The 24,957-nt window shown below is 28.8% G+C and overlaps 1 protein-coding gene across 1 annotated transcript; it reads left to right on the forward strand.

Annotated features, from left to right (window-relative positions):
- The first annotated feature begins 294 nt into the window (after nt 1–294).
- LOC108345619 (BAG family molecular chaperone regulator 3) lies at nt 295–2,659 on the forward strand. The gene is made up of 4 exons (XM_017584247.2): nt 295–1,172; nt 1,438–1,694; nt 1,783–1,929; nt 2,034–2,659. The coding sequence occupies exons 1-4, from the start codon at nt 914–916 to the stop codon at nt 2,466–2,468; spliced, it is 1,098 nt and encodes a 365-aa protein (XP_017439736.1). The 5' UTR covers nt 295–913; the 3' UTR covers nt 2,469–2,659.
- Nucleotides 2,660–24,957: the final 22,298 nt, after the last annotated feature.

The following is a 24,957-nucleotide window of genomic DNA, read 5'->3' on the forward strand; positions in this document are numbered from 1 at the left end:
CAATTATTTTCAAAACAATTATTGCTTAAAGAGTTTTTTAAAAAATAAATCAACTATTTTAAAACAAACTAATTCAGACTTGCCCAAAGTCAAAATGCTCTCTAAAGTGAAAGGACAAAAATAATTACAATTTGATCAGTGGGTGATGAAATACTTAATCTCATTAATGGGGCACAAGAAACAAAAGCATAATTGATCATATGATATTTTTAAGGACAATTATTAAAAACTTAATTAGTCCAATTAAATAATTAATTAATTAAGTGCAGAGTATATATCACAGGGTGTCAGCATAGTTAGCTGGCCACTCGTTTTTATATTATTTTTTTTTTCTGTTTCCATTTCATCACTTTCTTCTCCCTTTGATTTCTCCACAACAGCAAGGGAGAATCAGTTCCTCATCCCTGCAAATTCTTTCCAGATTCTCACTTTCTTCAATCTCTTCTCATCAGTTTCCTTCAGAAAAACGAAAAACACAGCTTCAGATTGTTCAAGCTCTTTGTTTTTTCCTTGTTCAAGATTATGCTGTAAAATTCTGAAACTCGCAGGTTTCAGCCACATTTTAGTGAAAAGATCTGTGCCTTGACCCCTGGCAGGTTCACCTTTTGAAGGGGTTGGAGTAGTTCTTCCTCACAAGCCATTGATTGGTCCAAGTTTATTTTTTTTTCTCTCTCTATCCAAGTTCAAAGCTTTTTGGTGTTTTTTATCCCGTGTCTTTCTCTCTCTTGCTGTGGAATGCTGGGGTCAGAGATTTCTGAGACATGTTCTTGCAGGCTTTCGGTGAATTGGGTCAGTGTGGTTTCTGTCATGGGTGGTAGAGAATCTGAGTCCTCAGAGATCTAAGCCTCTCCGGTCTTTCCATAAGCACACACCCTTTTGTTGCATAGTTGTGAAAGTTAAAGAGTGAGAGAAGATGATGAGGATGAGGAATAGTGGTGGTAATAACAATCATAAGACAAACGGTCTTTCTTCCATCATGAATGCAGGAGGCTCAGCTGCTTGTAGATCTGAGCCTGGTTCAAAGGAATGGGAGATGAGACCAGGTGGAATGCTGGTTCAGATGAGAACCGCTGATTCGGATCGGAACCCAGTTCTTGTTCCCACAATTAGAGTTAGGGTCAAGTACGGTTCAATTTACCATGAAGTCAACATTAGTTCTCAAGCTACATTTGGTAACTCTTCACTTTTTATTTATTTTTTCTCAAGTTTTAATGGTTTTTGTTTGCTAGTTATGTTTCTTTACCCTTTTCTTGCGAGACAAAACTTGGACACAAGTTTTTAGGTAATTTTAGTGTTGTTCCTGTTATCTTATAGAAATTAGAGTTTTACCTTTACATAGATTTCTTAGTGAAATTCTAATTCTGATCGAAGGATAATACAAAAATTACCCATGTCTAGGTTTTGGTGAATTTTGTTTTTATATTTCTGGGTTTGCAGGGGAGTTGAAGAAGATGTTGTCAGGACCAACTGGGTTACACCATGAAGACCAAAAGCTGTTTTACAAAGACAAGGAGAGGGATTCAAAGGCTTTTCTTGACATGGTTGGGGTGAAGGATAAATCCAAGATAGTGCTAGTTGAAGATCCTATTAGTCAAGAGAAGAGGTTGTTAGAGATAAGGAAGAATGCTAAGATGGAGAAAGCTGCAAAATCCATCTCAGCAATCAGCTTGGAAGTAGACAGGCTTGCAGGGAGGGTATGTATTGTGGTTGCTATTGATATTACTATGAATTTTTCTTTTCATTTTTGCAAAATTTTGATTATGAATGATTGGAATTGGTTAGGTATCAGCCTTTGAGTCAATTATTAGCAAAGGTGGGAAAGTTGTGGAAACAGATGTTCTGAATCTGATTGAGTTGTTGATGAATCAATTGCTTAAATTGGACGGTATAATGGCTGATGGGGATGTGAAATTACAGAGGAAAATGCAGGTAATGTTAGGAATAGGAGATTCAGATGCATCATGCTCATTTGTGTTATTTACAATATCTCAATTGCCTTCATTCATGGTTCTAAAAAAGCTTAATTTTTGAAGGTAAAAAGAGTTCAAAAGTATGTTGAAACTCTTGATCTGCTGAAGGTTAAGAATTCTGTGCCTAGCAGCAATGGAGACCATGGTGCAGTGCAGCCTCAACAACAGAAGCATTCAAATGGGCAGAGGCTGGGAGGTGTTCAAGAGAAACAACAAAAGCATTCAAATGGACATAATAGGTTAGCCTTAGCACCAATTCAAGAGCAGCAACAAGAACAACCTAGGAACTCAAATGAGAAATCTCTAGCACTTTACCAAGAGCAACAACAGCAAACCTCAAGGAATTCGACCTCAGAAGTTGTAGTTACCACAAACTGGGAGTTGTTTGATTCTGCCCCACCATTAATCCCTGTGCAGTCCACATCCCCACCACAACAACCCCCCTCAGTGACTCATAATTCAGGTCCTCCAAAGTTCAATTGGGAATTCTTCAACTGAGTACCATACCACTTGCTTTTACTTGTGTGGATGTGATTTGGGTTTGTCTTCCACTTCAGAGTGTTATATGTTTTACATTCTTTTCTGTATTTAGATTTGTTTACCAACCCCTTATAATCTGTCATTTACTTCACAAATAAATAGGGTTGCCATCATAGTCATTATCATAAAAAAAAGTTACATTTCTGTGATTTTGGTGTCCACCGAATTCATTAATCAAATGTAAGGGCCTATTTTTGATATATATATATATATATATATATATATATACACACTATGGTTATAAGCATTTGTGGCATAGTTAATGTAAACATTAGGATTCAACCACATAGCTTAATTTTGAGGTTCAATGCCATTGCTGTGTGTTTTGGTGTATTTCTTGATGAAGCAGTGTTGGACCATTGGTTGCTGATATAATAGGAATTATTTAGCAGTATCTTTGTGGGGGGCCACAAGTTGCAAAAAGACTTACATATGTTAAAGGGTTTTACTAATCCAACCAATGATAAGAAGGCAAGTATAAAAAGTGTTTTGAAAGTGGAGAAGTTGAAATGATAACTGTGGATTGTAAATTACTATTAAGAAATCAGAAAGTTTTGCTAATGATACCATTTCAGCACAGAGGGCATTCCAGATTTAGAAATTTCCCTTCTTTGGCCACAAGCAAAGGCTGTGAGAATTGAGGAGTGAAGAATAAGCCTGTTTCAGTCTCCTAAGCTTGATTCTGCAATTTAGACCTGTTATTATGATAATTCATGCAATGATTACGTACAAGAGGCATTGACATTTGTCCTAGTAAGCCTACAAAATCATCAACTTTTTTGTAGCTAATGATATACTATGAAAGTAATACACAGATTTGGAAGAAAGCAATCCATCCTGGGAATCATAACTGCACATATAACTATGTATTATGACTTGAAACAACAAAGTACAAGGCTCGTGTTAGTGGTAATTATATCATCAAACTTTTTCTCCCACGAAATTAGGCTTCAGGTTTTATTTTACGTAAACTTGTCACTAAGTAAAATCATTTCATTATAAATCTTGGCTTGCTCAGATTGGTCTTTCTTAACTTTTCATGGAGGCAAATTCTCTCTGTAATTTATACCTTCATCTTTTAAAGAAAGTACAACAGTACTCAACTTTTTGAACATGTAGTTATGTTACCAATGCTTCATATATATTTTTTTCTTGAGTTAAAGCACCCATCCAAGCTTAATTTTTTTTAATGATTATTAATCAAATAGTGCAATGAATAAATGGTTTACAAATACTAATATTTTAATTAAGTATTTAGAATCAATCTTGGCGGGTGTCATGTAAGTTAAAAATAAATAAGCTTAATTCAACTTATTTTTCTGTAAGTCAAAAGTTTTGTAATCTTGTTTGATCTAAATTATGGATCAAGTAGGTTGACTCATTTAATAATATTTTGTTCTCCTAATTTATTTTTTATATTAATTAATACAATTAAAATGTTGACCATTTTTATTAAATATTATTATAAAAATAATAGTTAGATTAAACAAATAAATTAATCAACCAAACTATTCAAATATTATTTAATAACATTTTAAATTTTTAAAAAAAATCAAATTATCAACCTACATTTTTATTAAATAATTATAATAAAAAATTATAAAAAATAATAAAAAGTTATTAATAGTGAGTCACGGGATAATTCACTTCCTATTCAAACTTGTTTAACCTACAAATTAAATGAGTTAGATTAAATTTGACCTATATTTTGAAAAGACTAAATTTTTTTACAAATTAACCAAACTCAAATCCGTAGTAAACTGAGTTAATTAACCGATTGAATCCATTTTGACATCTTTAATCTCTTAACATCTTTAGTTTTTATTACTCTTTCATAATTCAATTATTAATTAATTGTGTCCTAAATTAGCTATACTCACCAAATATGAAATATGTGTATTTAGCAAATATAGTAAACAAAAACTTTCCCTTCTCTCCTCTATTCAGCTATAAGGAACACAATTTATAGAACCACATTAAAGACAAAAATATAAGCCTCTTATTCCTTAACATCATTTATTTTAGAATGTTTTTGTCAATTATTGTGAAACTAATCTAGATTAATTGTGTGATCAAGATCCAACGATTAGTCCGAAAGAGTTGATATTTGAATCGAAAATGCAATATGTTTAATCTTTAAGTTAATGTGTTTATCAAACTAGTGAGCTAGTCGACTTTTATAATACTTACTTTTATTAATATCTTTGAAAGATTATGACAAATATATGAATCCTACTCTAAGAGGAATTAGTAAGATCATTATGTGATCAATATGGGTTGTTGAGTTATTGTCGAATTATAGTTGTGTTGTTGTCGAGCTATAACTTAGTTGTTGTCGAACTTTTCATGTTATCGAGTTGTTGTTGAGTTATTGTCGAGTTGTTGTTGAGTTGTTGTCGAGCTTATTCATATTGTCGAATTTGTCATGTGTTTCCGACCTTCATAACAAATATAATCTTTATGTTTTTTTTACGTTATGCTTCCTATTTTATATTTTTTTTTTCCTTTTCTTTTTACAACACAATACACTTTTTTTTTCACATCAAACATGTTATTTTTCTCTTGCTCATTACCTTTCTCATAAAACTATAAAAATAATATATATATTTGATAGGGGTAATAAAACGAATTAATTCATCATGTCATTAGCATCACAGTAGACATTTATATAAATATTTTCTTAAATTTTAATTAATTAACAAATATCTATAATAAGATAGGTCGAGAGGATTCAAATTATTACACGTTCAATCACAATCAATAATTTAAACTTTTAATTTATAACAGTTTAAAATTTAAATTATAATATTATATAATATATATATATATATATATATATATATATATATATATATATATAAAGAAATTTAATGCGTACAAAAAGGAAAACATAGGGTGTAGAAAGAAAAACCCTTACATGAACATTCCTTTATGCCCATATGGAAGAGAAAAAAAAAATAACAGAAAAGTCCTGTTAAAATTTGGAGGGATTTGCTCCCTCCACCACCCCAACTGCTCCCTACACCTCTTTACTATTTTTTTTTATTTTAAAAGTACTCTACACCTTCCCGCAACAATCTTTCTCTTTCTCTCTTTGTATTGATAGAGTATTTACATGGCAACTTCACAGAACCACATATCATATTTACGACTAACTTTTGGTTTTTAATTTTCTGAATGACTGTATTTTATTGTTTTGTCCTGTATATTGTGTCCAAAACTTTGACAATCTGGCTTTCGTTATGCTGGATTTGTGTGGTTACGAGAAGAGAATTTGTTTTTGCTTACACTGTTTCGTTTATTTGTTTTGTTTGTGTCTACAGTGACAATATTTTTCTCCTGTCATATGTGTCGCATTTTGACCCTTTGGCAAGGGTTGGATGGTCTCTTGAGTTATTTGGTTGACAATCAAATAATGCGCGATCACTTGTTAACACGATTTATTTCTTCCTGACATCTGATATGCAGTGCCATGTAAATGTTCCGTAATGTAGAGAGAGAGAAAGAGAGAAATTGTTGAAGAGGTGTAGAGTATTTTTGAAATAAAAAAATTAATGAGGAGGTGTAGGGAGCAATTAGGGATGGTGGAGGAAGCAACACCCAAATTTGGATCCATCTCATTAGTTTATCGGAGAATCAGCTTAGTTTCTTGGTATCATCTTGAGAAAGTGTTACTCATTACACCACCCCACGTTTCTCTCTACACTCCTACATTTTTTAAAATCCTAAAACTATTTCAAAAAAATCTTACACTCCTCTTCTTTTCTTCAACAAATTTCAAAATCTGTTGAAGAAAAATTCTTTCAACGGATTTCGAAATCCGTTGAAGAATTTTTTAAACTTTCAACGAATTTTGAAGTCCGTTAAAACTTTTGAAAAATCTTCAATGAAATTTGAAATCTATTGAAGGAATTTTTCTTCAACCTTCGACGAGTTTCAACATTCGATAAAGAATATTTTTTTAAATGGATTTCAAAATTCGTTGAAGAATTGTTGGTAAACTTTAATGAATTTCGAAATTCGTTGAAGAAAGATATTTTTAGGATGTGAAAGTGCAGAGAGGAAAAATGTGAAGGTGCAGGAAGTCACACTCTCTTGATAGTGTGAAACAACTAAAGAAGTGCACACAAATCATGATATTGTTTTCTGCACCAATACGGGGCTTTCTTTTTGCACCTCATATTTCCATAAGTACGCCAATTCTTAGTTTGTTATTATTTTAAATTGTGTAATTTGAAAACTTTTTCCTACTTCTGAACTGTGTGATTTAGGTATCACTTTTTAAATGAAAAAACTTTTGGTTTGTTTTTTTTTTCCGAAATTCTGTAATATGTAAGTTTTTTTACTAATAGATTGTGCTACAAGAAAAAAAAACTTAAATTTTTTATAAGAAAAAATTTCGTAATCTAAAATATTTTTCTAGATCACAAAATTCATGAATTATATTTTTATTTTTATATGGCGTAGTTCAAAATTAATTTTTTTAATATGAAAAGCAACTTGCAAATTGTATAAACCGAAACATTTTGTTCCTTGGATTTTTATTCATGACAACAAGAAAGGCAACGCAGTTTGATATTTTAACCACCCTGATGGAGGTACACATGGAAACTAAGGAGTGCAGAAAACAAAGGCCGCGTATGTGTACCTAGTTAGAGCATATAACACAACCCACTTCTAATTGGGCTTCAAGCCTTATTACAAATAGATAATTACCAAAATAGGGCAGTTCAATTAATTAAACCCAAGAAATCTCAATAACATTGATGTAACTTTATCCCAACACCTTTTTCACAAAAGAATATAAAATATTATATATATATATATATATATAAAAGGCATTAGAAGAATATAACTTTAGGTTTTGGAATAATTAGATTACTATGTATAAACATTCTACCCTTGCCTTTCAATAAATAAAAAACGAAATTCAAATATCTTGAATTCAAATAAGATAGGCGAAGGATTTAAAATTAAAACTTAGCATAGAACGTTACGGATTCAACTTTTTTTTTTTTTTGTGTAAATCCCGTTTTACAAAAGCGTCACGGAAGCTTTGTTCACCAATGACTATGAGGTCGAGATTGACGAGTGACAAGGATAAAGAAAATTCTCTTTAATGCACAAATAAGTTGAATTCAATTCACATTTTATTTTAAAATTTCGTGATGTTTACCATTTCCACTAAGCATATATACTTTCTTATTATAAATACTTTACTTTTCCACACTACTTTGAATCTTCTGTCAAAAAAGGACCAAACACACGTGCACACTTTGAAGTCTCTCATTCTCACGTTGGATTCCAAATCTAAGTCCTTCATTTTCTTAGAAATTTATCTTCACCCTTTTTAGGCTAATAATTTCATTTTAAAAAATATAATTGTGATTAATGTTAAGTTTTTACACTTTTATTTATCCAATATAACTAATTGTTACATAAATAGTTTTCCAAACCTATAAAAAAGAATATCCATTAATTTATTAAATTAAGATTTTGGGTACAAAGTATATGTGATTGGATTCAGATTTTATTAGTGTTTTACATTTTCAATAAATCTTCTCCTTAATATATCTAAATTTATAAAATTAAATATGTTATCAAGTTGATGTTTATAAATTTGATTGCAAGAGAATGGAACTCTCTTTCTTTCCCCTTAAGCATATATGCCTTTTGCCTCTTCTATTGCTAACACCTAATTCTATTTTTTACTCTCTAAAACCTCAGTCAAATGATATGAAAGTTGAAACAGGTATTAGTTTTTAATTTTCTATGATATGATTTTCAGAAATAAAAATTTATTTTTTTATCTTACATTTTTATCCATTATTAATAAAAAATATCAGAATACAAAAAGTAAATTAAATTATGACACTTTTATATGATAAAAATGTTTTCTTGCATAACAAGCGCATCATCCTTCAACTCTTTCTTTTTCTTTTCTTTTCTTTTTGTTCATTATATATATCATACTGCAGAAAAAATAGTTAGGTGAAATTCCCTACATGCATAGGGAAGAGTCATTGTTCTTTTTAAAAGTCAGAATAAGTTTTATTAGTATAACTAAAATAATGGACAATGTGCATACTGTTCATAAACTATTGTATTCTTTTTCTACTTTGTAAAAAGAAAGATTACAAAGGCAACAATGGAAGCCGCCATAGTCACTTTCTCACTCAAAATCACCACGCCTATCAATTAATATTTATTTTCTGTATGCAATTTTCTTTAATTTAGTTTATTCTAGTACTTTTTTAAATGATTTTTCAATACAATATTACATTTTTGAAGCATTCAAAACAGATCTATCATAAATTAATAACATGAAAATAAAAAGTATTTATAAGTTCTAATTTGACGTTGTTTCTATTTGAAGTAAATATATCCTTTCACTTCTATTCACTTCAATACATTTTTCCTGTTTCTATTCGATGAAATTATTCAATATATTTTTGCATGTAAAGAACTGAACATTTCGAATGTAAAAAATTTAATAATAAATGAGTAACATAAGACATAGCATTTTACTAATATAAGATATGAATCACTTAAATTATCTTAAAAGAGTAAAAATTTAAATTTAACTCAATTTACTCACGCATTCCTACAAGATCAGTTTATAAAATAAATAAAGTTTGTATATTAAGCTTTTTTTTTTTGCGGTACAAGCTCTTCAAAATGTATAATATATAATATGAAACAGATAGAATGCATGTTACTTAAGTCTTTGAAATCTAAATCCATTAGCGTAAAATATGGCATAAAATACTTCATCTTATTCTGTGTTAGGTTGTCCAGGATCATTTGATTTTCTTAAATATATTTTGATTACTTGAAAATAACACTTTGAAATCTAAATTGACAACCTGGTCATTTGTGGCATAATTCATAATCAAAATTTCTCTGCCTGCTGCTGAGCTTTTGCAACTTCCCATTTCATTTCCTATTTCCTCCTCAGCCTTTAGATATTTTATCAAATATATATTTCCTATATTCATTTTATATTCTTATATTTACTTATTGAAAATAGTTATAAATATGATTTCCAAAATAATTGTCACAATCAAAAGTAGTAGAAACGATTGTGTACTTAAGTCTTCTAATTAAAAATTGAATATAGATAAAATGAATTTATAGTATATAAATATGTGTAAATTTTATTTTATAAGTTATTTTTGTTTGAATCAGATTTAAAGTTTATTTCTTAAGATGTCATTAGAGTTATATGAAGTTTATTTTATAAAATTTGTTGTTTGTTGGATTTATCATACTACTCACTATTGGACAATTATCAAATCATCTATTAATGTTTAACACTAAATTCAAAATATATATATCTCCACGTGAATGAATGTATTAGAGATCTTACATATTGATTAGAGTTAAGAAATTTTTTTAATATATAAATCAATATAAATTTCATTTTCTAAACATATTTTACAATATTGATTTAGACTTAAAATTTATTTTCTAAAGAAAATCTAAGATTGTATTAATCATTTGAGTATGGAGTAGTGATTGAAATTATTTTTTCACTTCAAAATGAACCATTTTATTAGAAATAAGATTATTTAAATGTCAAAGGAAATGCAAGTTATATATATATATATATATATATATATATATATATATATATATATATATATATATAAAACAAAGCTAAATAATATATTATTGATTATATAAATATTGAGCACTTGTAAGTAATTTTTATAATTAAAAAAGAAATGATGTTAAACTATTTTTATATACATGTACTACTTTATGTAATAAGGTTAATCAAAATAAACTATGAATAAATTTATGAAAAATACATGTACAACCCTTAATCTTGGATTTGTGGGGCTAAATGAGTTTAATAAATGATAATTTAGGGTGATTATTTTCATAACAACTTTTAGGAATTATATTCCCTATAATAAAAATGAACCTCCATGTTATATTAGCTTTAATGAAGCCCACAGAAAGTGGGGAAAGGCATCCCAATCATTCTGTTTTTGTAAACTCAGTTGATCCCTCTTATTCGTTCCAACGTTTCAAATTGAAATTTTGTGAAGAAGAATATTCTTGGAATCACTCTGTGTTAATTTCTTGGATGTGAAGCAAATGGTGAATTTTTCTATTAAATCATGCTTTGAAACCAAACGAATATATATCTAAGTCAATGATGACTTAAAATAATTTAGGTCTTACATTACAGCAGAAGGCTTTCATAATCCATGGTTCAATGTTTTTCTTACAAGAAACATTTTTCTTAATAACGTTAGAGGAGTAAAAGTAACCATGTCGTGTTTTGATGAGGAAATGAATTTGAATTTTGTGTCTTCCTTTGTACATTCAAGATGTGAAATTAGTGTAGTCAGATTCCACTCATGTTTTGGTATGAACAAGTTGCACAAAGTTCAATTACACTTAACAATCTTATGTAATAGATGATGATACTAAAGGGTATTAGACTGTTGATGAACAAATAGTGGATTCAAATTTGTATCCCATTATAACAAATATCACCTTTATAAACAATCATCTTACGTTTGAATCAGTCTCTTTCAAACATGTTAATCTAGATTAAAATCCAAGAATCAGCATATGTAAAATTTTCGTTTCATACATAAACATTCTTGTTTTCCTAAGATATCTTTTTAGGCTACACACCAACACCAAGAGTGAAGAATTTAATAGAACATGTTCATACTTTTAATCACTCTTATTATTGATTATGATTTATTAAAAATTGCAAATTTTGACTACTCTCATATCCTTTTTATTAACTATATTTCTCCTGATTTTATAATTTTTTAATAAAGTTAAAATAATAGTAAAATGTGTATTAAACAGAATCAATAAGCAAATATATTACAAAACTAAATTCAATCTTCAAAACAAGTTACAATATCCAAAAATAAAAAATAAAAATAGATCATCGACTAAGTATTCAATAGCATAATTATTTCTCTTTTCCTCTAGTTATTCATAATAAAATCAATTCTTTAAATGTATGCTCCAATCACTTTTCACTATGATAGGAAAATAATTGTATCTAACTCAATATAAAATTGGTTTGGAAACTTAAATTTATACATTTAACTCAATATTTCAAAATTAATTTATAGAATGAGTTTTATATCTTATTTATATATTTTTAATCATATTTTTAGTCAATGTAGAATTTTCACTAGTCAATAGAATTTTCACTAGAATTTTTACTAATCAATGTAGAATTTTCACCAGTCAATATAGACTTTTCGCTGAGATTGAGTATTTATAAATGATTCAATAAAAACCTAATAGCAAATAAATAAAACCTAAATAATTTTAATAGTATCTCAATGATTATATTTATATATATTTTATTCTCACAAAATAAATTTATAAAATTATAAAATGAGGTTTAGATATCAGTCGTATTATAATTTAATTATATAATTATAGGAAACTTTCCATAAATAACAAAGAAGAAAGTGAGTTGGAGCCCTCTTGATAGGTGCAATGCACTGGTGGCAAAGGCTGCACATGTAAGCCATGAACGAAAACAAGTGTATGTCATTTTCGGCAGTACATAGAAGATCCAAGTTGACACGGAAACATGCGTTACTAAAGAAAATGAAAACCCTAAAAAAGTAGCTGTCTCACATTGAGAGGCGACCAACCCTAGATGTTGAACCCTAATCCTTTCTCTCAATTTCAACCATTGATTGTTGACCAATACATACCTTTGATTTTCCCCCAACCTCAAGATGCTCAACTTTTCGTACATAATTCATGTCTACACATGAGGGAGCCGATGCCTATGTTGTTGCCACTTACCCTGTAATGGCCCAGTTTAATACTCACATTATCACCCAAATCACCATCATATACTACACATAATTTTATCTTTATATAGTGAGATGACTCTGAAAACAATACACACATTTCATCACCATCATTACTTTTATACTATTATATCATTTTTAGCTGAGGTAGGCATCTGTATATAAAATTAATATATAGTGTTAAATGATGTGATTAGTAAACTATAACCTTTTTCTCCTGTCAAACGATAAGAACCCTAGATAAATCTAACTAAACTTCAAAGTTGAAAGTTGATATATATATATTTTCTTGGTTAACTCATGGGGATTAGTGGTCCAGCCTCTACTCCCGGAGAACAACCTTATTACTGGCTAATTTGGAGGAATATGCTATTTGACACAAATGGGGATTAGTGTAAGATAAGTTAGATTATTCATTAATTACGTTCATTGATGTGAATATATATATATATATATATATATATATATATATATATATATATATATATATATATATATATATATATATATATATATATATATATATATATATATATATATATATATATATATATATATATATATATATATATATATATATATATATATATATGTTGTAGGATGAACTAACTTTCGATGCAGATCCATGCAGCTTTAGTTTTATCTATAATTCTATACTAGTTAGTATATATGTGAGATGCTTATTAAATGATTTTGAAATATGGAATGGATTAAATAATTTAGAAGTAAATGGATTGATGATTGAATGACTTTACTATATTAAGAAATAAACAATTTTTTATTGAATATTTTGGTTTTTTACTAAAATGTATTAATTTATAAGAATAGGTATCGTGTTCTCAGTAAAATTTAAGATTATCTTAATATTGGTATTAGTTTATAGCATTAATGCAAGTTCAACCTTAATCAATCCCTATTTATACGTTAATTTTATCGTAATCGTATACATAGGCTTAGGCTACTACACCATAGCACGTGTCATTGTTTTGAAGCAAAACCACATTTATTGCGAAAGGCATTGATGCCACTGTCTTTGGCCTATTTTTACTTTTTTTTTTTTTGCTTTTTATAATGATTTGGTGAGTCCTTCACAGTGATTCTTTATTAACACAAACTGTGATAAGAAAGGATGTTATGACCACAAGATAATTTACTTCAAGTATTTCAAAGGTATAGTTGTTTTATATTTTCAAATTTATAAAGTTAAAGTCATTATATTTATTTTACGCTATTTCCCTTTATTTACATATAGTCGTATTATAAACATTTAATGTTTTTAGATTACTTTTTGTTTAATTGGTATTATAGTGAGATATTTGTTGTACTGATTTAATATGATTATTTAACTTTTGTCATTTTTAATTCAATATGATTTGTTTAGTGATATTAACATCATTTGAAAAATATCACATGTAAATTTTGTTTTTCACTTTTCTATCATTTGTCACTTTTCATAATCATTTTCTTTCTTTCTCTCTTTATTTTATTCGATTTCCACCACTCTTTTTCCATTTTTTCCTTTTTCCTTCTTTTAGGGTTTCTTATACCTTCTACATGTTGGGATTTTTAGGATTTTTAAAAATATGAGAGATATGTTGTATGGAGAAACTTACTATTTATTTTATTTATCTATTATATAGAGTAAAATGTAATAAAATATCAAATATTCGTAATATCTCAATCTTGATTTTCTAAAAATTAATTTAAATGAAAAAAATATCAAGTAAATATTTTCAACACTACACCCCCTCTCTCAAATAACATTAACTAAAACTTGACTAAATGATTTTTTTTGGAAGTTTTTAGTATGAAACAACATAAAGCGAAGTTAAGCAAAATATTTTGTCCTTTAATTTACTTGCACAATTCACAATATAAATGAATTATCACTATCATCTTCTGAACAGCACTAACATTAATTTAATGAAAAAAAATTAAAAAATTACGTTAAATCAATCAAGAATTTTAGAATCAAAATAGTAATTAATTTTTTTCATTTTTTTTCTTAATAACCACATTCCTTTCAAGGCTTTAAAAAAATTATCAATGTTGATATCAAGTAATTATAGTAGATAATTTAACATGTATATTTTGTTTCAATTTTTTAGCATTTCATCATTTTTAAAGTGATCTATTTATTTTGAAATGGAATATTACATCTGGACCGTCGGTGCCAAACAAAGTGAGTGTGATGGTTTCCTAGACTATGATTCTTTGTCTGTCTACTTTATGAGGTGAGGTCAGTTAAAGTGTTATGATTTAGTTTGAATGGTTTCAATGAATGAGTTAGCATCTCACTGGCTTCACCAATTTTGTATTGTAGTCAGTGTATGATCTTCTATATTTCAACACCTTTGAAACTTTTGATGATTGATGTGATGGAAAGAGACATGTTTCTTCATCTATGGAATGCAAGTCATGATTTTTGAGGTACTAAAAATAGATAAAAAACATTCGACTTATGTAATTTAACATTGTTACCTGTCTAGATTATTCATTTCTAAACTACGGCTTTATCCATCCTTTTAGGCAGCAATACTTCTACAAGTTATTTTTTTTTATTGTGTTACGTGATGGTCTTATGAAACCATTCTTAAGGAGAATATACATATATATATATATATATATATATATATATATATATATATATATATGAGTTTGTTAACCTGTTTTTCAGTTGGTACATTTTAACAATATGTATCGGGTTTTAGTAGACAAAAATACTCTTATATATCATGGATTCTAAGTTTTAAGATTAAGGGTATTTTAATAATTTCATTCTCAAAACTTAAAAAAAAACAAGAAACTCTCATACTCTTACTTATCTCCCTCATTCCTCTCAATCATTTCTCTTTCATCTCTCTCACTCTAACATTTTCTCTGTCACCCTATTGTAGCCCCAAGTGAAAAAATCAGAAACATTCGTCGTTAAACAATTTGCCTTTGTAAAGAGTTGAGTCATTGACATATTTGCCTTCAGATAAAGGTTCATTCAAGATCTCTTCAATTTCATCATCTTCACTAACCTCTCTAATTTCATCATCTGTAGATGTTGAATCATCATCTCTAAAAAACCCCTCTATGCCAATTACCAATTCTTTCACATGTCATTATGCTTGTGAAAATTAGATAAGACAAAAATTATAAAATCAAAACTCATTATAAAATCATTTATTTAAGAAATTGTTTAACCGCGAGTGTTTTTATTTTTTCTAGGCCAATTACCATTTTTTTTGGATGTCATTATGCTTGTGAAAATTAGATAAAATTAGATAAGACAAAAATTATAAAATGAAAATTCATTATAAAATCATTTTTTGTAAGAAATTGTTTAACATCGAGTGTTTCTGATTTTTTTTAGTTGGGGCTACGATAGAGAAAATGTTGGAATGAGAGAGATGAAAGAGAAAGGATCGAGAGGAATGAGAGAGGTGAGTAAAGATTTGGGGTTTTTTTGTTTAGTTTTGAGAATGAAAATTATTAAAATACCCTTAACCTTAAAACTTAGAATCCATGATATATAAGGGTATTTTTGTCTACTAAAACCCGGTACACATTGCTAAAATGTACCAACTGAAAAACAGACGTGCGCGCGTTAGCAAACCTCATATATATATATATATATATATATATATATATATATATATATATATATATATATATATATATATATATATATATATATATATATATATATATATATATATATATATATATATATATATTCTCTTTATTAAGTAGTCTTGTTGCTACCCTTCATATTACACATCTAAAAGAAATTTATCTAATCACTAGTAAAAAACTTGATTTATTACCGCGCACATTATGCATCGGTTCACCAGAACCCAAAGCATAATATTGCGCGGTGACATTTTTGAAATTATATCGACAATATAGGCCTCGGTTGCAACAGAACCGCGACAGTATATGCCTTTTGGCCTCGGTTCTGAGGGGAACTGCGACTTATTGTCCCTGTAAAATTTTGACATTCCCCCCAAGGCAGTCGTGAAATAAATTTGGAGTCAGACTGTCAAGGAATAAGCCTCGGTTCTTAGGGGAACCGCTGCCTATTCCCTGATCTGAACAAATTTTAAATATTTAAGAGAATAGGCCTCGGTTAGGCGGGGAACCGCGACATAAAGGTTGAAAAAAAATTCAAAATTGTCATTTCAGATCAATTTTAAATTGTTTTTTTAGGAGAATAGACCTCGGTTAAGTTGGGAACCGAGGTCGTATCCCCTCTATTACCCCAGTTTTCTAATGAATCGAGGTTGTAACATTTGATTAGGTTAAACAAATATTACAGAGAATGAACGATTTCGTCTTCCTCGAACGCAAATTGTTCTTCTCCAACGATTTCTCTTTGCAACTTCTTCTTCTTCTATGCCGCCGCGATCTTTCTCCCTTCTTCCTTACACCACCGTTGCGCCGTCGTCGTCACTGTAGAAGGACTTCCTTCCTCATTTTTCATCACCTACGTTTGTATCCGATCAAATTTGGCTTTGGTCACTGGAGTTTTTTCGTGTTTTTTTTAGTTTTTGGGTTGGTTTGATACGTTTTTTTTATTGATTCGGATTATCAAACTTACGTTTTGTTGTATTTTTTTTTAGGTATTGTGTTTTTTCTTTTAAATTTGTTCCGTTTCAAATCGTGGGTTGTTCCATCTTCTCCATTATTGTGTGGTTTTTCACGCTCCCAGGTTCGTATTATTCTGTTTATTAATTTTTATTTTGTTAATTTTTAATTTTTTGTAGGTTGAATATGAATAATTATGTGTGATTGAATGTTTGAATTGATAATTTGAATGCTTATTAATTGTTTGATTGTATGATTGTATTATTCTGTTTATTATTTTTCATTTTGTTAATTTTTAATTTTGTGTGTGTTGAATATGAATAATTATGTATGATTGAATGTTTGAATTGATAATTTGAATGTATATTAATAGTTTGATATTATGATTGAATTGATTGTATGTTGAATATATTGTATAATTGTATGATTGTAATTTTGTAGAATAATTGTATGATTGTAAAAAAAACAGGATTTTGGCTACAGTTCAAGCAGGAACCGCTGTCATATTCCCAGGTTATTATCTCGGTTGTGATTAAACCGAGGCCAAAGGTTACACGAAAATAAAAAAAAAACAGGGTTTTGGTCACGGTTCAAGCAAGAACCGCTGTCATATCCCCAGGGTATTACCTCGGTTGGAACCGTGACCTAAAGTGTCAGACCTTTTTACCTCGCTTGTATATGCCGCGGTTCTAAAACCGAAAGGTATATTAAAAAACAACCGGTATCGTTTCCCTTCGATGCACTAGTGAATGCTTGGTTATATTTAGATGTTTATACAAAAGTGGGTTTAATAAGTAATTTAGTTTTTATATTTAAACTTTTAATTTCTTTTGATTCTTATATTATTTATTTAATTGAATTTTTTTAAAGACTTTAATATAACTTTTTCTGTAAAATGAGGGTTAATGTTGCATGAAATATATTATATGTAAATATGTATGTTTATCATATGTTAAAATTTAAATTTATTACGTGTCAAAATTTGAATAATTGTTTATTTTATAATCTATTTTTCATGTATTATCTTTTCATACAAATTACATAAATTTAACAAAAGAGGTTACATTTAGTATTTTAAATATAAATAAAAACTCAATTAAATAAAAATATATATAAAGATCAAGCCAAAATTATTAATTGATCCCCTTTATAACTCAAAGTATGTGTTAGTACAAATTAGTTTTACACATAGACTTTACAATATATATAATCTAGATCATGAAGTCCAATTCAATTAAAAATTGAAATTTATCTTATTTTTATTGGTTAGGCATTACTCATCGATATATATATATATATATATATATATATATATATATATAATTTTAGGATATTTTAATATTGTAATTTTCCTGTCAAATAGCAACTACTCATTGCATTTAGTTTCCTTTCGAGGTATGTTATTTTAGTAACAAGTCATCATTTTATTAAATCGTATTTAAAGAAACATTTACTTGTTCACTAACTTATTTGATTTAGTCTTAATTAATTTTATAGATTCTCAAATTTTATATTAAGTATATTTTCGATGCTAACAAAATATATAATAATATTTCATGCAATGAAAATATATAAAACTAATTTTGTAATCAATAATATTTTTTTCCAACGAAGATCAAAACACTTGTTAGTGTGTGTCTCCCTAAGTTCATTACTAAATTGATAATAAATTAACTCATTAATTTACTAATCAAGGTTGATGTTTAGCAATACTTCTTAACGATATTGATATCATGAAATATCTTTTACTTTAGAACTACTAGAAGATTAATATATTATTTCCTTCTATCTTTATAAAATTCTAGAATATGTAAGTTAACATAAATAATGACCTAAGAAACTTCTTTCTTCTTTCATTCATAGCATCCTGACCAGTGTCTTTATTTTTATAGAGCTCAAACTCATTTTCAAGAGTTCATGAATTCTTTCTTGATTAACTACTAATCCTACAAAAATTTAATCATATCCAATAATCATTCAACTAACATCATGAAGCGTTAGATATTCAATATCAAAGTATTATAAAAAGTATTATAAATAATTTGTTAATTACATGTATGGTCTAAGGAAAGTTATATATTTTTTTTCTTCAAATCCCATTGACAAATTTAAAGGTAATATTAATCATTATGATTTTTTCTTTGAGTCAGTTCAATGATGATATATCTATAAGTACCATTTATATGTGTAATTTAAAAAATAATCTTTATATGATAAATATATATATATATATATATATATATATATATATATATATTTTGATATATTTATGTAAGTATGACGTTCTTGCACTCATGGAAAGGTAAACTGGAAACCCCATGCATACCATAGCTGGAAACCCAAGCCACCACACGAGGTTAGTCCATCATCCCTCACTATAGCTGGAAACTACAAACTACACATGAGTTTAGTCCGATAGCTGGAACCCCAAGCTATACGCAACCAGGCCTCCTGTTATTCTCACCACATGCGCCACCCTTCTCTACTTGAGACTCGGTGACCATTAGAATGTCAGGATGAACGTCAGCTTAGTCTAACCATATTCATACTTTCACCACTTTGAAACCACCACTGAGACATTCCTCCTTGAAATTCTCTTTCATATCACATTATAAATACCATACCTCAATACTAACATATTTTCTCATCCATAACACATTTAAATGACATCAAGCCGAACAGCAAAATAAACATCACCCTTGAACACGACAAAACGTGAAAGATCAACATAGCCTATGAACAAGACCGAACGAAAGAACACCCCCAATATGAGAACATGACCGAGCGGTCATTTAAAAAGCAAGACTCAAGCATGAGCCGAACACGATTTTAGGGTCGAACACTAAAACAACCAAATATTATTGCCTTAGACCGATCACTATTGGCTTTGGCCGAACACTATCAGCCTAGGTCGAACACTTAGAATTTAGACCTAACACCAATACCTAACACAAATTTGAGAGTCAATTCTGCAGAATCATGAACTCAATGACCGAGAATCATATTTACTATACAGACCAAACTCAAATCGAACACAATTACCCCCTTTCCATTACCACACGTCCTTCCAATTTTACTCGGCCACTGAACCATAATCATGTAGATACACAATCATCATAAACACAACATCAATATTTCACACCAACATCACTGAACACCAATTCATTCAATTTCACATACATTCAACATCATCAAACAACATTTTCATACATCAAAATTGAGTAATTAAACTATCTAGCTTCCCTTACCTCTTAACTGGACCGAACAACTCTATCACTTCCGAAATTTTGCTCTTAACACTAGAAAATCTTAAGAACCTGCAGTTCACCAATTTTCGGTAACGGACCAACCCAAAATACCAGAAAAGTGATCAGAAATAAGAAGAAGAAGCTTATGAACACATGCAATCGGAAATGTGGCTTGCATGTGTCAGAAAGTTTCAGAATCCTACAAGAACCCCAGAGATTGAAACTTACCCGTTCTAAACGAGACTTTGATCGGTGAAAATTGAAGTTCTTGATACCAGAGGTGATTAAGTGTGGTCAGATGATTGAAAAGATGAAATGAGATAAAGAATTTCTAGAGAGAAAGAGGGAAAAAGAAGAGGCTGGAGTTTTAGAGAGATACAGATTCTGAGAAAATGAGATAAACTAAGGTTTGTAAAATTCTATATAATGTTCAATCTCTTTTATTACTTATTCTATAAAATATGTCCCTCCCTTCCAAGTGTCATTTTCAGGGGTTTGACATTCCTCAATCAAGAACAACTTAAATTAAAATTTGTAAGACTTATTACTTATTATTATAATATTTATTATTATAACAAGTCTTTAATTTTAACCAAGACATTATCATATGATATAAATAAATATGACACATAAATAAATAATAAATACAATCTTATTATTACTAACATGACAGATTTTATTTGAAACATACTTCATGTAAGACCCATGAAAAATATTTATAATAGTAAATTTTAGCATTTTATTAGTAATAATAATTTTAATGGATAGAAAAATATGTAAATTTTGGATATAAAATTATAGTAATTCTAGAAGGAGAGCTTCAAAATTTTGATAACTTATTTAGAATTTTTTTTAGAAAATTGAATAGTAAAAAGTGAATAGTGAATAGTAATAAAAACTTTTTTTTAAGAATTTCTTAGTATGGAAGGAATTAAGATCAGATTTGAAGACATTATTAAGGAATCCATTATGAATCCATTAAGTAAAGTAGTGATTAAGAAATTAGTATAATAAAATAATATTAAAAAAATTAATGAATAGTAAAATTTTTTTACCTATAAATAGCCATGGGAGGGAAGGGCATTTTGCACCAAGAGAAGAGGAATTGAGAGCTTGAGAAATAGAGAAGAAAGAGTTAGGGAAAAAATTTTAATTGCAAGAAGAGTAGAGGTTCTGAAGAGTTTTCGGGGAAACAAATTCGGATCAGGAGATTAAGTCTGGAATAGAGGTAAGGGGAGCTAACTTTTCTATGCTTTTATAATATGATTTAGTATTGTTTTTATTACTATTCATGTCTTGAAATTCTGTGTGAATAATGTTAATGCTTACTGTATATCTATCTATATGGCATTTCGGTGTTAATATTATATGTTGCTGTTTTGAATCTGTAAATAAGAAATTTGTTAAAAACTAGTTGAGGAACACTTTGGCTAAGGAAAGACTTGGTACTTAAGTTGTCCATTGTGAATCACCTCTCTTTCCTGGAAGTCTACTCGATATGTTTTTAACTTAAATCCTATTGAACAGATTATGTACTGTTAATTTATTTTGTGATATATTCAGTTTGTATGATTTCTGAAATGATTGGATTTTATTGCATTTGAATTTATGTATCTGAACATGGTTGTGAACTATAATGAGGTGATTTATGTGGGAAGTATGTGAATGCATGAGATATGTTGGATTCACTGTGATAATATGATAGTATCTGGTTATTCATGTCTTGGGTTAAGTTTCAAAGTGAGAGTATGGTTCATATACGTAATTCCATGATCCTCAAGGAGAGGATACATGGTGGTGATTTGGGGGTGTATAGAATGATTGCATGGTAGCTTAGTTTTTGGGGTCATCCTGAAACTCCAATGGTCTTTCTTCTCATGTAGAGAGGATTGAACCATGTGGTGAGGAGTAGCAGGAGGTCCTAGTCTTGGGTGCTTCCATATGATCCAAGGTGAGTGATGACGGATTAACCTCGTGATTGTGGCCGGGCAGTAGTGCCCAAGTTTCATAAGGCGGTAGTGCCCAAGTTCCATAAGGCGGTAGTGCCCAAGTTTTATAAGGCGGTAGTGCCCAAGTTTCATAAGGTGGTAGTGCCCAAGTTTCATAAAGCCACCACGAGTGCAAGACCCGCCATAGCTCGGTAATCATTCTAGTCCGGACGAGTCGGGGTATAAAGTAACAAGTCTTGTGATGTCATTTTATCATGTGTATCAAAGTAATAGATGAATATGTATGTTGTGATTGTTGTATGATGGTATGAGTATGTTTGACATAATTATTATATGAGGTTTGCATGCATGTTTTATAAATGATTGGTTGCATGTTAGCTCACTCTACTTGTTTGTGTTTGGGTATGTGCGATGATCGTATAATTCGTTATACGGGAGCAGATGAAGGAATGTCGCCTCACACAGTGTCAAGGAAAGGGAGGAGTAGAAGAACTATAATTAGAACCTTTTTAAATGTATAGACTTATATCAACTAGGAAATTTTAAAGGGTGAGATTACGGGATGTTACCGTAAATGTAATGTTAATTATCAAGTGTGAAAATTTGGGATGTTACATTAATGTGAAAAGTTGGGATGTTACATTAATGTGAGAATTTGGGATGTTACACTTCAAATCTAACTATATCACAAAATTAATAACCACAACACTTACAAAATAAATAAATCATATTAATGACAAATAAGCGTTTTATATATTGGACTTAGAATGACTTAATTTTTTATGTTATTTAATGAACAAATTTATATCCACTTCATTATATATAAATTTATATCCATCAATGTTATTGTATTTATATCCGTCAATTCCATTACTCATCATACACTAAAAACTCTCATTAGTTTACAATGTTCAATTTCTTCTTTTAAAGGTTAATGATGATGAGGATGTGCTAATTGGAATCTGGATGATACTCTCTGATTTCTCAAAAAATTATAAAAAAGTTTTACTCTTTTCGTATGAAATGTGTGGATTGGAGGAACCTGATTTGGTTAGAAGATATGCCACCAACCAAAACTTTGGTTCTTTTGAAGTTGTTGTATGATTGTTTACCTATTAATTTGGAAGTTCAAAATAAAAGAGTGATTTTATACTTTATGAGTTCTTTTTGTGTTGAATAATGTTGAATATCTTGTTCACATGTGGGAATGGTGGATGGAATTTTTTCAGAATTTAAAGTTTTCTTCTTTGAATTTGGTTGTTCAGTTTATGAAGTGTCCTTATAGTCTTTTGTTTAAAACGATTAAAGTGACTGTCATTACTGTAATTATTGGGATGATTTTGAGGATGAGAAATCTTAGTAGATTTTGAATCTAATTTTGTTTCCTTATGCTAATTTTTAAATTAAGGAGTTAGTGTGCATGAATGGAAATAAATAGAAGAAACATATGAGTAGTAGTCTCGAAATAAATAGAAGAAACATATGAGTAGTAGTCTCTAATTGTTTAATGTTAAAAATTTTCAGCATTCAAACTATGTAGGATAAAGTGATTTCATTTATGGACGTAATATAGTAAGTTCCATATACTTATTGACTTAAAGTGAATATTGACAGTGTAGCTAGGGGTTGTCTTGATTTTGCTTCATGTGCTAGTATTTTTAAAGGAAATTGAGGTGAATATGAGGATTTTACAGGTTTTTTGGGATAAAGACTTCTATTATGCTGAGTTTATATGACCATTTATGCTTTGAAACATGCTTCGAGGGCGGACTTTCAAATGCTTTGATTAGAAATTGATTCATCTTTAGTCTATCAGTTTTTTGGATCAATAAGTAGTTCCTTGAAATCTTAAAGAGAGATGACATTGATGTTTGTATTTTTTTATGCATATGCAGTTCAAAGTCTCTCATGTTTTTGTTGAAGAAATCATTATACTGATAAATTAGCTAATTTAGCTTTCATTCATAGAAAAAACATAAGCAATTTAATATTTTACCTATATGTATTTATTTATATTTATTTTTCATAATTGGTAAAGTTTGTCAATGTTTTGTGAAATATTAATTTTATCACGAGTTTGATATGGTCCTTCCATGTTTTTATTCTTTTATTCTATTTTTTATTTTTAGTAAATATTCATTGAATGATAAATGATTGATGGATTTTAGAATGTCAAAAATGATGTTTAATATGAATTTGTTTAGAATATTGTATGTAAAGACATACAAAGTATTTAATTTAACTTTGGTCATGGTTAAAGGGATAATATAGTGGATTGCACCACGTTTAACTAATGTTAAAATATCATATCAATTCCGTTAATTACAAATAATTAAAACCAATTGATAATAATATACATGTATTTCTTTTATTTTAAATTAACAAGTATAATGCATTATGTTTAAAGAAAAAAAATAATATTATAAATTAAAAGAAATGAAAATAGAATATTAATAATAAATAAATATATTTAACTTATTTACTTTTACTTTCTTTCAATTTCAAATATTTTTATTTTCTTTTTTTACTTCCTGACTACTCTAAACAAAACATGTGTAAAATGAAAATGTAAAGGATCTTGCTTAAGTTAAAAGAAAAAGTCACATGTCTACAATTTATGAGATCATACAGTCTGGCGAGGAAATGTAGAGTTTTTCTCATATTCTTACACAATGATCAATGACAGAACATTAGGATTGCTAGAAATTAAAAAGAAAATGTATATTAATATGATGGATCCTCCACTTCAGTCTGTTAGAAAATGATGTGATACATATTATTGTATATGCTGAAATTAATGGTTTTTGCACATGATGAAATCAAGCGAAAGATTAGTAGATAATATTTTAAGAAATGAGAA

The sequence above is a fragment of the Vigna angularis genome, chromosome 8 (genome assembly GCF_016808095.1).
Source record: "Vigna angularis cultivar LongXiaoDou No.4 chromosome 8, ASM1680809v1, whole genome shotgun sequence".
In the NCBI taxonomy this organism is placed as follows: Eukaryota; Viridiplantae; Streptophyta; class Magnoliopsida; order Fabales; family Fabaceae; genus Vigna; species Vigna angularis.